The sequence below is a fragment of the Rhineura floridana genome, chromosome 9 (genome assembly GCF_030035675.1).
Source record: "Rhineura floridana isolate rRhiFlo1 chromosome 9, rRhiFlo1.hap2, whole genome shotgun sequence".
Classification (NCBI taxonomy): Eukaryota; Metazoa; Chordata; class Lepidosauria; order Squamata; family Rhineuridae; genus Rhineura; species Rhineura floridana.
The window spans coordinates 113,567,594-113,582,558 of NC_084488.1; the positions used below are offsets into that span (position 1 = coordinate 113,567,594).

Sequence of the window (14,965 nt, forward strand, 5' to 3'; positions counted from 1 at the left end):
TTAACGGCTAAAGGCTGGTTGAGATTTAGCCCCCGATTTCTATTTCATTTTTTTTATTTGTAATTACTGATGGCTTAAAAACACACACTAAATGCTACACTACTTGCTGATAGATCCGCAAACATCAGTTCTACGAATCACACAAGAACAGCCCTGTTAGATCAGGCCAAAGGCCCATCCAGTCCAGCACTCTGTCCTCACAGATGCTCCAAAGGAAAGGCTGCAAGCAGGACCTGAGCGCTCTCTGCGATTCCCAGCAACTGGTAATAACCTGCAAAACGAAAGGGAAAAAAACTGCTAAGAATCTGCAAAAAGAAAACTGCACAACTGGCAGAAGCAAGAGTCTGTGTGCGGGGGAAAGCGTCGGTGATCAACAACAGCACAAATTGCGGAAGCCTCTGACAAATCTGGGCCCTGCTTTCAACAGAGGGGTAAAAACAGCCGGACGGGCCTGGCCGGAGGAGAATGCAACCACAAGGCAGCTGCGGGTCGTCCCTGGTCGTCGCCCAAGCGCTGAGCTCATCTCGGGCAGACGCGTCAGAGGAGCCATAGAGCTAGCGAGCCCTGTTGAGATTTGCAGGGCGCTGAGCTGCCGCGCCAGGCCGGTGGCTGCGCAAAGCAAGGAGCTTCCAGCCCCCGGCTTGGAAACTGTAACTACACGGCGCCTCTTCCCCGCCCGCGTCACAAGCCGAAGGAACCGTCCCGGCTTCCCTCCGCCCTCTCGGTACCGGGGAGGCGCTTCGCCGCCAGCCCTGGAAGCATCGCCTTTTCGCTTTGCAGGAAGGACGCGGGGCGAGCTGAGCTTCTCTCTCGCCGGTGGAATCGCTGCCCAGAGCCCTAGCCTCGGCCTAGCTGGTCCCTTGCCCCCCGGCGTGCAGCCATGAGAAAGGTTTGCCTCGGCTTGGTGGGCGTGCTGGCCGTGACCCTTCTCGTCGCCAGCATTGCCCTCCTCGCGGCCCGCGTCTTGCAGAAAGCCGTGGATCTCCAAGTCACGCAGGTGAGGCGGGGGTGTGCATCTCCGGGGTGGTCTCTGTTTGTGTGTTAAATGTTCGTGTTCTCACGTTACAGTCGAGGAGGGTTACTATGGCGTTAGGGTTGAGATGCAGGAAGCCCGTAGTGATTTAACATCAAAATTTTAATAAATCGTCTGAAGACTTGCCTAAAGATTGTCCCATAACAAATACGCCCTGTTTAAAAAAGCAAATCTCGCCCTTTACAAGCTCATCTTCTCTCTTGTCCCAAGATGTTTGTTTTTCTTTGCAATTTGTCACTCGCCCCCTACCCCCCCCCCCGACATCAAATGTACCATAGCACCCCCAAGGGAAAACTTTTACAACTTGGGAGGCAACAATTATAGGAAAGCACTATGCATACGCCCATTTGCTCACAGGGGGGACTTAACCTCCCTTTCAACGTGCATGGGATTGCACTTATCATGTGCAAGATGCAGTGTGTTTATTGAGGGATATTAAAAAGTTCCCTGCCAAAGAATAAAAAGGGGGGGGATCTGCCAAAGTTTTGTTGCTGCTGCTTTAATTCTTATTAAATTGCCCTCTCACAAATGATTGTGTTAGAAATTGGCCTCTCACAAATGATTGTGGTAGGAAAACAACCCAACATGTGAAAGGCTGCCCAAGTGTGCCTTCCTTATCACAACAGCGACTGTCTCCTCTTAATTAATGCATGGCATACTTTATATGAGATAACTCTTGGAAGCCAAACTTTCTGCCATGGAAACCCCACTGCTTAATCCTAGCACCTCAACTGCCCAACATGTGCTTGCCTTGATTTATTTCATCACAGTTGTGCAACACTCCATGACTGGCAGGTAATCTTGTGAACGCGCTCAGCTGAAAAGGGTTAGGTTTAAAACAGTGACAAGTGTTGTTGAATGATCAATTCCCTAGTGGCTGATCTGTGATGGCTCAGTCACATGACTTGCAGCTATCTAGTGGTGGGCATGCATGTGTGAACTGCCCCTAAGAGCCTGGCTGCTTTCTGGGTTACTTGGCGGTGAGTGAACAGTAGTTGGCACATGCTGAGAGGCAGTGTTTCTTTATTCACAAGTTCCTGATATAGCATAGTACTGTTTCATAGATTTGACATAGTGCACCTCTGCCATAGACTCATCACTATTACCAGAATAACTTATTATTTACAAAAGTGGTTAATACATGCTGGATACTGATACTGTACAAAAATAGAAAGGAAACGTCTCTGCTTTAGAACAGGTGGAGGGCATCCAGGTGTTGCTGAACTACAATTCCCATCATCCCAGGCTACTGCTGGGGCTGATGGGAATTGTAGTTCAGCAACACCTGTAGGGTCAAAGGTGCCCAACCCCTCTCTTAGAGGCTCACAGTCTTAAAAGCATGAGATAAACCTGGAAATGGGAAGACATGGCACTGGCTGGGAGAGAGGCAAAGAAGGGAAAAGAATTTAAAATATACAGTAATTAATCTAGGAGTCAGAATCCTCTTCCATTTCCAGTAAAAGTCAAATGGGATATTGAGAAGGAGATCCAGTAGATAATTTCACAGAATCCGCCTCCATTTCCAATAAAAGTAAAATGGGATATTGAGGAGATCCAGTAGATAATTTCACAGACAAAAGAGGCTGCCAGTCAGATACTTAAAGGGAGAGAGTTTATTTATTTTAAAAGGTTTAAATAGTGTTTCATCAGAAAAGCCTCCTAAGTAGCTTACATAAAACAATATCAAGTCATATACATCACTTTCTGAATGCTGTTAAGAGACCCGCTTGCCTCTTGGACCTCTAGGAGACCATGACCGTGATATTGACTCAACATTCCAAAGCTGTTGCAAAAATTGGTGAGCTAATATGTATCTGCAGCACTTTGAACTCTTAGGGCAAGAGCTATATTAATATTAAGCAATATCGTGGTCCTGGCAGCAGACTATGTTGCTAAGCCTTTAGACAGTGTGTGTGTATTATGGTTGCCAGGCCCTGAGCCTGAGAATAATTCTGTGTCTTTAAGGGAAGAGACTGTTCAGCCAAGTGCAGGTTTTCTTGCAACATTGTAATGGGAAAAACCACAAGGTGAAATTCTGTCTTCCTCCTGCGCAACTTTTAAAAATACAGAAAGACCACTTGGAGGCTGGGCCTGGCAACCAAGAGGTTTTCTGTATCTTTAAAAATTGTTCAGGGGGAAGGGAGAATTCCACCTTGTGGTTTTTCCCTTTACAGTGTTGCAAGAAAACCTGCACTTGGCTGAATTCTCTCTTCTCTTAAAGATAAAGAAGCATTCTCAGGCCCTGAGCCTGGCATCCCTAGTGTGCATGTATACTTCAGGGGAAGGGAAGCCCAAGGCCAAATGCAGTCCTCCAGACCTCTCTGCCTGGTCCCTTGGACTCACCCCTTCCCGACCCTGATCCACACCCTTCTGGAGTACTTTTGCCTGGCATATGCCCTTGAAGTTTGATAAAATCCCTTGCTTACTGGATGGATGGATGCATATGTGTATGTGTGTGTATGTACATGTACAAGTGTTCTGACATCTGCCTGACTGGAATGTAGTCTAGTGTACAAAATTGAGGGTCACATCCATTGCAGTGTCCACTTTTGCCTCTGGCCCTGCCAACCACTGGCTTGTGGCCCCTGGAAGGTTCTTCATAAAGAAATGTGGCTCTTTGGCTGCAAAATGTTCCTTGCTGGTGTAAGTAGAAGCACTAATAGCAAGTGCTTAAATGGGCAAGCTCAATGGGCCCTGTTATTGACAATGCTCAGATCTGGGAAATAAGGGATTTCAAAGGTTAAGGGGTGTGGTATGAGTGGGTGAGGCCTGAGAACCTTGAATGAGAAAACAAAACATCCTACTTTCCTTCCTCTTTCACCCCAAAGCAGGTGGAACTCTAGTTTTGCCCCAGCAATGGCAGCTCTATTTCTCCTTTTCATCTTCATCAGGTGAGGCTGTTAATGTGCTGAACCGTTGCCTGGCCGCGATAATGGACTGGATGAGAGCTAATAAACTGAGGCTCAATCCTGACAAGACTGAGACGCTGTTGGTGAGTGCCTTCTCCGCCCAGATGGTGGATGTTCAACCTGTTCTGGATGGGGTTACACTCCCCCTGAAGGAACAGGTTCGTAGCTTGGGGTTTCTTTTCAATACATTCCTATCTCTCGAGGCTCAGGTGGCCTCGGTGGCATGGAATGCATTCTACCACCTTCGTTTGGTAGCCCAGCTACGCCCCTATCTGGAAAGCGATGACCTCACTTCAGTCGTGCGTGCTCTGGTAACCTCTAGATTGGATTACTGCAATGCGCTCTACATGGGGCTGCCTTTGAAGACAGTTTGGAAACTACAGCTAGTGCAAAACGCAGCTGCTAGACTGTTGACGAGGACCAGGCGGTCCACACATATAACACCTGTCCTGGCTCGTTTGCGCTGGCTACCTATTTGTTTCCGGGCTAAATTCAAAGTGCTGGTTTTGACTTATAAAGCCTTACATGGTGCGGGACCACAATACCTAGCGGAACGCCTCTCCTGATATGAACCTACCCGCTCACTACGTTCAACATCAAAGGCCCTCCTCCGAGTCCCGACCCACAGAGAGGCTCGGAGGGTTGTAACAAGATCCAGGGCCTTTTCAGTAGTGGCCCCCGAATTATGGAACAGTCTCCCCGATGAGGTACGCCTGGCGCCTACACTTTTATCTTTTCGGTGCCAGGTTAAAACCTTTTTATTCTCCCAGGCATTTTAACTTAATTTATTTTTTAGCTTTCAATTTATACCAGGTTGTTTTACTGTTTAATATGTATGCTTTTTACTGACCTTTGTAATTTTATTGTATTTTACTCTATGTTGTGCACTGCCCTGAGAGCCTTTTGGCTGTGGGCAGTATAGAAATCGAAATAAATAAATAAAAAATAAAATGTCAGTTGGGCAGTGGAATCCGCTCCGGGTTTTAGTCCAAACTTTCAAGCCTTGGACAGCTCCTTGAAAGTTTGGACTAAAACCCAGAGCGGATTCTACTGCCTCACTAGCATGGAGCCATTAGCTGCCACTGCCCCAGCAGATAGACAAGGAGGCTACGCAACGGGACCCAGGAAAGCATCACACAGGAGGTGGCAGGTGGCAGCTTCTCCCATTGTGCACACATTGGCTGCTTTTAGACATGGAACTTATTGCGTTAGTTTAATGGCTTAAATGGTAGTGCTTCTGTCCTGATTTCTAACATTCTTTGCACACTGCAGTACCTTCTGCGTTAAAGAACAGTAGATTTTTCAGCCGACATACCGGCATTTCACACAACTATCTTTCAAAGTGGAAATGAACATATTGTTTTTGTCCCTCACCCTTATGCAGATGCACACTGTAATTCTCCACTGTGTAGGAGGACTAATAACTCATCCCATCGCCTTGTAACTCCTCTCCCTTAAGCATCTGATGTATATATTTTTTAGTTGTATAGACATGAGGTGTGTGTGGGAAGTGCTGCTGCTACCCGTGCCTACACCGGAATCAGAGCTTGGAAAAGTTACTTTTTTGAACTACAACTCCCATCAGCCCCAGCCAGCACATGCTGGCTGGGGCTGATGGGAGTTGTAGTTCAAAAAGTAACTTTTCCAAGCTCTGACCGGAATACCGGTACAGTTTTCATCAGGCAAAAAACCCCCCTGCATGCCTAAATGGTGGGAACACATTGCATGCTGGGATGCCTGTCACATGAGCAGCTGGAGCTAGTGAAAAACTCCTGCAATTTTCTGGGTTCCCAAGCTTGCAAACAGATTATTTCTGGTATTATTTATCATGAACATTAGCACTATATTCCACTAGAATTCCAGAATTAGCTTGTATGTCATGTGAAAGCTCAGATATAATGTGCAAATTACTAGGTAAGAAATTGTTAGAATAACAGAATAAAGTGTGGTATGAAAGCAGCCATTATTAAAGCACAGACAGCAAAACATTGCAGAGAAGCTGGGGAAATACTAAGAACATCAAAAGAGCGCTAATTCAGGGGTTCTCAAACCGTGGCCTGCAGAGTTGTCCGCAAGTTTCATTCAGGTGGTCCTCAATGTATGTGTGAAGAACAGCAGGAGCAACATCTGTTAACTGCCCCATCGTTCTTAGAATCCAGTGGCCCACCCAGAAGGTGAGTGGGACGGGCACAACAGGCACCCCCATCGTGTTAAATATTCATATTGGTTTTTAATTGTGTTTTTACTGCTTTTATTTCTTACATTGTATTTTATTGCATTATAATTTGAACTCTATGAAATTCAAATTGTAGTATAATAAAATGCAATATATACCAAATAAAAGAAGCAATGAAAATGCAGTGAAAAAATCGTACAGCATCTAGCACAGCTTCCATCTACAGATGCACTCTACCTCTGAATACTGGATGCTGGGGGCAAACAACAGTGGACAACTGTTGCCTTCATGCCCTTTAATATATTTCCTGAGGTATCTGGCTAGTCCTGCATGAATCAGAGTGCTTAATAGACTGGACTGATCTAACATTTTCTACAGTCTTATGGCTTTAAGTCGGCCTTGCAAATAGCTCCACAAACATTTTTGCTTGTCCGCATGCCTGTAGATGACTATATCAGGATGTTTCCTGACCCTATAACAGGGTTAGCCAGAGTGGTACCCTCCAAGTGTTTTGGACAGCAATTCCCATCAGCCCCAGCCATCATGGTCAAGGATGATGGGAGTTGTAGTTCACAACATCTGGAGGACAACCCATTAGCTATAATCCTGCTGTACGGTTTGCAGATGACTGGCAGTATTTATCAGAGTACCAATCTGCTGCCAACCAGTTGTTCAAGTGGGCTTTAGGGTTGTTGTTATGCGCCTTCAAGTCTGTGGTTAATCCCCATTCTGATTGCTACTAGTCTACATGTGCTAGGAATTCAGCAAAGGGAGTGGAGCTAGCCTCAACCTGAACATAGAGGCACATTGCCAGTGACACTGGAGGTTGAACATAGCCATCATGGCTAGTAGCCATTGATGACCGGATAGTCTTATCCTTTTTGAATATGTTTAACCTTACAAAGCAATCCAAGTTGGTGGCCATCACTGTGTCTTGTGGTAGCCAATTCCAAAGTTTAATGATGCCCTGTGTGAAAAAGTACTTTCTTTGTCCTGAATCTTCCAACATTCAGCTTCATTGGATGACCCTGGTTCTAGTATTGTGTGTGTGTGAGAGAGAGAAATTTACCTTACCCAACTAGGAGTAAATCTTAATTGAACTTGTTGGGACTTCTAAGTAGACATATATAGAGATTTTCACCATTGTTTATCAATAGGAAACTTGATATACAACAATCATTTAAATTGGCTTTTTTTCTGGCTGAATGGCCAGAACAATCTTTTACTCTGGTTACATGGATGTAGAGAAATATGCCGTCAGTATCCTGCTCAGTTCTGCCATAGTATCAAGTTCTATTGCTGTAGTGAGGCTTGCACCAAATCTTACGGCCCCTCTGCACGTAGAACTTGATCATAGGATTTCTTTGTAGCCTTGATTTAAGTCAGTTCACTGTGCCATTGAACTCTGGAATTTCCATCTGACTAGATGTGCAGTGGATGCTCTGCCATTCAAGTATTTTTATTTGTTAACACTATTAGTGAATTGTTTGTGAATCATGGCCTACTTGGGTCCTCAGGACTGCTAATGGTAGACAGTAATATAATAGGCCTCGTGACCTGTTTAGGACCTCTGGGTTGCTTACAGTTAGACCATAGATAATAATGAAATAAATGAAATAGAACATAGATATATTTATTAAAATAAAAGCCTGAAAATGGGTGGGGAGAGAACTGTGTCAACAAGAAAAAAGTGCTGGAACTTACATGCAGAAGTATTTTGCTTCTGGGCTAGGAGCTGTATTTTGGAGGTGGAAATTGATTGCATATGGTAGCTTGCAAATTTCTTCAGGGAAGGTGACTCACACAGCCAAGATAGAGCAGATGAGACTCAGCGAGACCAATCATGAGTAAATCTGCATAGTTGCAGTCTTTATGGTGCAAGACCCATGCAACTTGGCATATTCATCAAACATATATTTCCAAAGAATCTTTTCCGCACAGGGTAGACACTGATGATATTTTTCACAGACATTACACATGGACATTGCCTTCAGATAAAGCACAGCATCTTCTTGTTATGTGCCCTCAAGTCGATCACGACTCATGGCGACCCTATGCATCTGTGACCTCCAACAGCATCTGTTATAAACCACCCTGTTCAGATCTTGTAAGTTCAGGTCTGTGGCTTCCTTTATGGAATCAATCCATCTCTTGTTTGGCCTTCCTCTTTTTCTACTCCTTTCTGTTTTTCCCAGCATTATAGTATTCTCTAGTGAATCATGTCTTCTCATTATGTGTCCAAAGTATGATAACCTCAGTTTCATCATTTTAGTTTCCAGTGACAGTTCTGGTTTAATTTATTCTAACACCCAATTATTTGTCATTGTCTCAGTCCATGGTACCCGCAACACTACATTTCAAATGAGTTGATTTTTCTCTTAATCTGCTTTTTTCACTGTCCAACTTTCACATCTGTACATAGAGATTTCGGGAATACCATGGTCTGAATGATCCTGACTTTGGTGTTCAGTGATACATCTTTGCATTTGAGGACCTTTTCTAGTTCTGTCATAGCTGCGCTCCCCAGTCCTAGCCTTTTTCTGATTTCTTGACTATTGTCTCCATTTTGGTTAATGACTGTGCCGAGGTATTGATAATCCTTGACAAGTTCAATGTCCTCAATGTCAACTTTACAGTTACATAAATCTTCTGTTGTCATTATTTTAGTCTTCTTAACGTTCCGCTGTAGTCCTGCTTTTGTGCTTTCCTCTTTAACTTTCATCAGCATTCATTTCAAATCATTACTGGTTTCTGCTAGTCGTATGGTATCGTCAGCATCTTAGCTAACTTTAAATTCATGTGAAATGTTATTCTGGTGTACACAAACTTTGATTTTGGCCTATGTGGTGCTATACTTCTGGACAATGGCAATGGCAAACTAATTCTAGAGCAGGAGTGAAACCCATCTAAATTTTTATATTGATTTACCAACCATTAAAACTTGTATGGAAAATGGATAACAAGTAACACATTTTGATTTTCCAGAGCTATATATCATCTCTCTTCCTTCCCTTCATTTTTCTCACCCTCTTGTTTAATCTGCATGCCATCCTGTTGTGTCTTAAATAAAGGAAGTTGATGATTTAAATCATCATTATCATCATCACTGTTTATTTCTATGCCGCCTTTCCATAGCAATCTATGCTCCAGGCAGCTCACAATATGAAAAAAAAAGTTACACAATTTACTGTTAGAAAAAAATTCAAATAGTCAATAAGTTAACAAAAACATCTTAAGAAACATACAATAAATTGAATATTGGTTTAGCCAATATTGATTTAGCCAAGGAATATTTAGTTTAAACCAATCCTTTGTTGTTCTAATTAAACTCTTATCTACTTCCTCTCTTTGTTGGCTACATTTTGGCGACTGCCTGCTTCTCTCTCTCTCTCTCTCTCTCTCTCTCACCAGGGCAACAAACAAAATACTGAAAACACTGTAAAACATCTTAAAAACAGGCTTTAAAATCTGTTAAAACAAATTATTTTTTAAAAGCTTTGAAAACATCTTAAAAAGCAATTCCAACAGACTGTCTTTTAGATAGATTAGACAGACAGACAGACAGACAGATAGATGATTTGGGGCTTAGGTTTATTAAATTTGTACATTGCTTCCTACTAAAAAGAGTCCTAAAGTGAGTTACAACCAAGTAAAAAAATACAATAATGAAATCACATAAGTGTTAAAAAGAACCACACAATATACAAAATTTAAAACCTAGAACATCAGAAAATAGAAAACATTAGAAAAATAGTGCAAAGGCTTCCTGAAATAAAAAGTTTTAACCTGGCATCTGAAGCTTAACAGGGCTGGTGCCTGTCTGATTTCTAACGGGAGGAAGTTGCATAGAGTTAAGTCCACACACTGAGGGCACAATTCCTAGTTGACATAGGTCATGTTTCTGGGCCATGTGGCACTGCTAATAGTGCACCCCCAGATGATCTCAGTGATTGGCAATCACCTTGTGCTGCCCAGTGGGGGTGTAAATTATGTGAGGTGTATCTTGTGGGCCAGTGGCAGCTGGTGACTCCATGTCAGTAGGGCAGTGGAATCCCCTCTGGGTTTTAGGCCGAACTTTCAAGGAGCTGTCCAAGGGTTTCGGACTAAAACCCGGAGCAGATTCCACTGCCACCCTGACATGGAGTCATCAGCTGCCACTGCTGTGGGCTTTTCATGGCTGAGCATGATTTGGGGCCTCATTCCAAATTCAGCTGTTACTGATCAGACAACAGTGGCTCTTGGAATCTAGGTCCCTGTTCTACCTCACTGGATTGCAGTGGCTCTTCAGGGTGCATGTGTAAATATGTTAAGGATTGGGCTGTGTAGCTGCAGCTTTAGTAATGGCAGCCTAGAGGTTTTTACCATCAAATGTTCCAGAATCCTGGAACCAAATCTCAAGCTGGCAAATACCAAGTTAGACCATTGGTCCACCTAGCTCAGTATGGTCTATGCGCTGACTGACTCCAGGGTTTCAGACAGCGGTCCCGCCTAGCCCAGCCAGGAGTCCTCCCCTCAAATGCAGGTCTTAAAAAGGGCATCTGCTTTATTTGCTTTTGATTTCTGAGCCTCTGAAATGCAGTTTAGATGTTCTTGTGAGGTGCTGTCAAGTGTGAAGTCCCGTTCTGTTGTTAAAGGAGTGCTTTGTGTAGGCAAGAGCTGTTAAAACCCTGTCTGGTCAGACATGTTTCTCTTACTACAAGACTTGGTTCTCTGGTTCTTATCTTTTTTTATCCATCACCTTTATTTTTGTTTCATGTGTCCCTGCTCTGGGCAGGATCAAGCTGTGCATCTAATGAATCCTTTGTGTGCCAGATTCAGCTGCTAACGGAAGAAGAGCACCTTTGTAACCTCTCCTGCCTCCGCAGATTTTTGCTGCTATCTGCATGGACTTGTTTGCTGTTTTCTCTGGTATCCTCTTAGGAAAAAAGGCCTTTGTGGTTTTTTTCTGAACCAGCTGCTGGCATGCAAACAGAAAAAGCACAGAGAGCTATACTGGTCCATTGGAAAAACAAAACCTGCAGTAGGAAAGTATCTTTATTAGGAATAACCAAAAATTTGCAATATAGTGAGCAAAGATCTTCAAAACCACTCACCAGGCTCAGCAAAGTTTCCTTGACTTTCAACCTGATGAAAAGTCACATGATGGTTGAGGCATGCAGCCTTAATGACTTTAGCCTCTGTTAAGTGGTAACAGGATTGTACCAAGGCTATTAAGACAAAGAAACAGTAGCGACAGACTTTCTAGCATCTTGTTGTAGTTTAGAAGAATATAAAATCTAGCCATTATTCTGTATCCATCCATCTCCAGCTTAAGAAAAATGCACAGGTTCCTTGTAAGGTAGAGAACAGAAGAAAAAAGAAATGAGATAGCCTTTTATATTTGCAAAACTGGAAATGAATTTTAGTTGGTGTACTAGGTAAAAAGCTGAACCCAAATTGGGTAGCGTTTCCTACTGGTTGGAAGATTTGTAACACGCACACACATCCAAAATAAAGTTCCACATTTAGGCAATAGAAAATTGTCTTCCAAGTTTAGAATCCCTCTTCTAGACAGCTATGCCTACAGCCATACTACCCTGAACAGGCCCAATCTTGTCTGATCTCAGAAGCTAAGCAGGATCAGGCCTGGTTAGTACTTGGATGGGAGACCTCTGGGAATACCGGGTGCCATCGGCTTAGAGGGAGGAAGTGGTAAACCACCTCTGAATACCTTTTACCATGAAAACCCTATGTAGATATCCAAGAAAGATTCATAGGGTCGCCATAAGTCGTAATTGACTTGAAGGCATATAGCAACAACAAGACAGCTATATTAGGTATTCTCTAAAGTGCAGAAAAAGCATATAAAGCCATGTTGGTCCACGGGCAGCGGAATATTGAAAATTTATAATAGGAAGATGCTTTTATTAGAACTGACCAAATGCAACAAAATAGTGAGCAAGCTTTCAAGTTCTTCAGAACACTTCCTCAGGCTGGATATTAAGCAAATGGATGATTCTTGCAGTGGGCTGGGAGGGTGGCAAGAAGAGAATTTATCCTGATCTTGCATTGTGGGAAGGTCCTTCTTATAGGGATGGACAAATCTGTTAATTTTGCTTTCTCCGTTTCTCATTTTTCTGATCTTCAGTTTCTTTTGCCTCAGTTCTGTGACAGTCTCCAAATTTTTATATAAAAAGTCCTCATGAAAAATTAGCATTTTATCATGGATTTCTAATACACACAAATTTCTAAGCAATTTCCCCCTAAAACAATGCATTTCCGTATGTTATTTTCACTCTGTATTTATATGCACACTTTCCTCTCAATATATCCAGTTTTGTACACATTTTTTTAGTTGGTGAACTGCATCACAAAATTCAGAGAAGGGTGAAACCAGCAAAATAACACCGTTGTACGTTACAGCATAAGCTAACCATTAAAGAGTAAAACTAGTGAGAATAAGCCAAAACATCAGCTGCCATGCATCTCCCCAAAAGCCCCATGAAAATGTAAGAGGCCCTGCCTCATGTAACCACCCACCTGTTGGCATGAGGCCTAGTAGTTTTCCATCAAGTCTGAAAGTTAAGAGGAGTTATGTCTTTGCCCTGTCTGGGAAAGGACAGTGAATGCCGTTGTTATGGTAACCATCAAGATATAGACTGGGAAAGTTCTAACAGAGTCTGTGAGTTGTTGTTCTTCTGCATCATGCCTCTGACCTGAGAGGCTGTCTTACTTTTGCTTTTGAAGAGAAATGTGCTGTAGAGCTAGAGGGGGGGGGAACTGCTGAAAAGCCTTAATGTCTTAATAAAGACTCTTAACATGCTCTAATGCTCTGAAGAAGTTTCTTGCTCAACTTAACTCCATCGTAATGTATGCTGTTTCACGCAACAACGCACACACGCCAACAGGGGTTATGGGCCCAGATCCACAGCGCATTACACGGGAGTAAGTTGCAGGTCTGAACGGCAGACGGAGTTCCAGAGAGGGCAGCTTGATTGATTGAACCAGACGGAGGTAAGCAACATGGCTGTAAACCTGTCCGGGGGAGGCTTGCCGATGGAACGACTTAATGAAAAGAATTATGGCAGCTGGAAGCCGAGGATGCGGGCTTTGCTGATAACAGAGGATTTATGGGACATTATAGATGAACCACCCCCGGCGGTATTGACTGCTGCCTGGAAGCGTCGAGACCAGAGGGCGCAGGCATTTATAATCTTGGCTCTATCGGATTCTCAACTGATGTGTGTGAGAGATGAGCCGTCGGCTAAACAGATGTGGGACGCGTTGCAGGATTTGTCCCAGGAATGGCAGCGGAGGCAGGAGGCGCAGAGAGCCGAGCTGATGGAAGCTGTCAGAAGCAAGGAGGAGAAAAGTGCCGAACCGGAGCAGGCTGTCGAAAGCAGACAGGAAAACAAGCGGGAGCAGCAGCGGCTGAAGTCTTGTTTTGCCTGTGGGGCTCGTGGGCATCTCCGTAAAGACTGTGCAATCAAGCGAAACTCCAGGGACGGAGGCTTGAAGCAGGGAAGTGTGAACTTTGTTTGTAAACAGAAGTCTAAAGACTTGGAACAAATTAACTTTATTCTTGACAGCGGAGCAAGCCATATATTAATTAAAGACAGACGTTTGTTTTACGTTTCAGAAGAAGTGAAAGACTTTGTTTTACTTGCTGATAGATCGCGTAAGAACGTGGAAGCCCGTGGACTGGTGAAGTTTGACAAGCTTGGAATAATGTCAGATTGTTTGTTTGTTCCGGAATTGGCTCATAATATTTTATCAGTGAGCAAACTGGTGAGTTGTAATTATTCAATTTTGTTTCACAAAGACCAATGTTTTGTAATGAGGGGAGATCAAGTGTGCATGCAGGGAAGCCTGAATGATTCACAGTTTAAAATGTCCATGGGTGTGAAGTGTGCTGATGCCTTGAGTTCAATGGGACGGAAAGGGAATGACGGTCAGGGCTGTAAACAGACAGCCGTAAAAGGCATGCCGTCGGTATTCACTGCCCAGATGGAGGAAGTTCACAGAGAACTAGAAGAGCCAGCATCATTTCAAGCAATCAGGCTGATGCCTGAGGCAGAGCAGCACAAATGGCAGCAGGCCATGCAGGAAGAATTACAAGCCATGCAAAAGAATGGCACGTGGACATTAGTAAAGTTACCCATGGGTAAAAAGGCCATAGGTTGCAGATGGGTGTTTAAGAAGAAGAAAGCAAGTTCCGGGGAAGTACAGAGGTACAGGGCACGTTTGGTTGCCAAGGGATTCACCCAGCAGCATGGGACAGATTATGATGCTGTTTTCGCCCCGGTTGTGAAACATGAGTCCATTCGTGTGCTGCTGAAGCTGGCAGCGATGCAGAACATGAGTGTAAATCACTACGATATAGGGACGGCATTCCTACATGGTGATTTAAGAGAGGAGATATATATGGAACTGCCTCCGGGTTCTGTGTCAAAGGAAGGGTTCGTGTGTAAACTGCATAAATCAATATATGGACTGCGGCAAAGTGCACGCTGCTGGAATGAGAAATTGGACAGAGTGTTGCATGGAATGGGATTCCAAAGATGCAAGGCAGATCCATGTGTGTATATAAAGAGACAGGGGATGAAAACCACGTTCTGTGCAGTTTACGTTGATGACATCATGTATTTTTATCATGAGCAGCAAGAGGAACAAGAATTTAATGAGCAACTGGGCAGGCAGGTGGACACAAAGAATTTGGGGCCTGTCACACACTATTTAGGCACGGATATTGTGCGTGCAGAAGACAGAAGCATAACATTGAGTCAGGAAAGTAAAATAAATCAGATCATAGAAGAATGCAACATGACAGAATGCAATGTTGTGAAGATTCCAATGGTTGTGGCTTTC

The 14,965-nt window shown here is 43.6% G+C and overlaps 1 protein-coding gene and 1 pseudogene across 2 annotated transcripts in view; both read left to right on the plus strand.

The window, feature by feature from the left end:
* The first annotated feature begins 504 nt into the window (after nt 1-504).
* The window catches only part of SCARB2 (scavenger receptor class B member 2), a 59,861-nt gene continuing 45,400 nt past the window's right edge, over nt 505-14,965 (plus strand). Inside the window, exon 1 of one of the 2 annotated variants that reach the window (XM_061583378.1) lies at nt 505-997. In XM_061583378.1, coding sequence (XP_061439362.1) covers nt 881-997 — 117 coding nt within the window. In that variant the 5' untranslated portion in view covers nt 505-880. The remainder of the gene's footprint in view (nt 998-14,965) is intronic. The other variant, XM_061583379.1, reaches the window with a different exon arrangement.
* LOC133364682 (5S ribosomal RNA) lies at nt 11,677-11,794 on the plus strand (annotated as a pseudogene).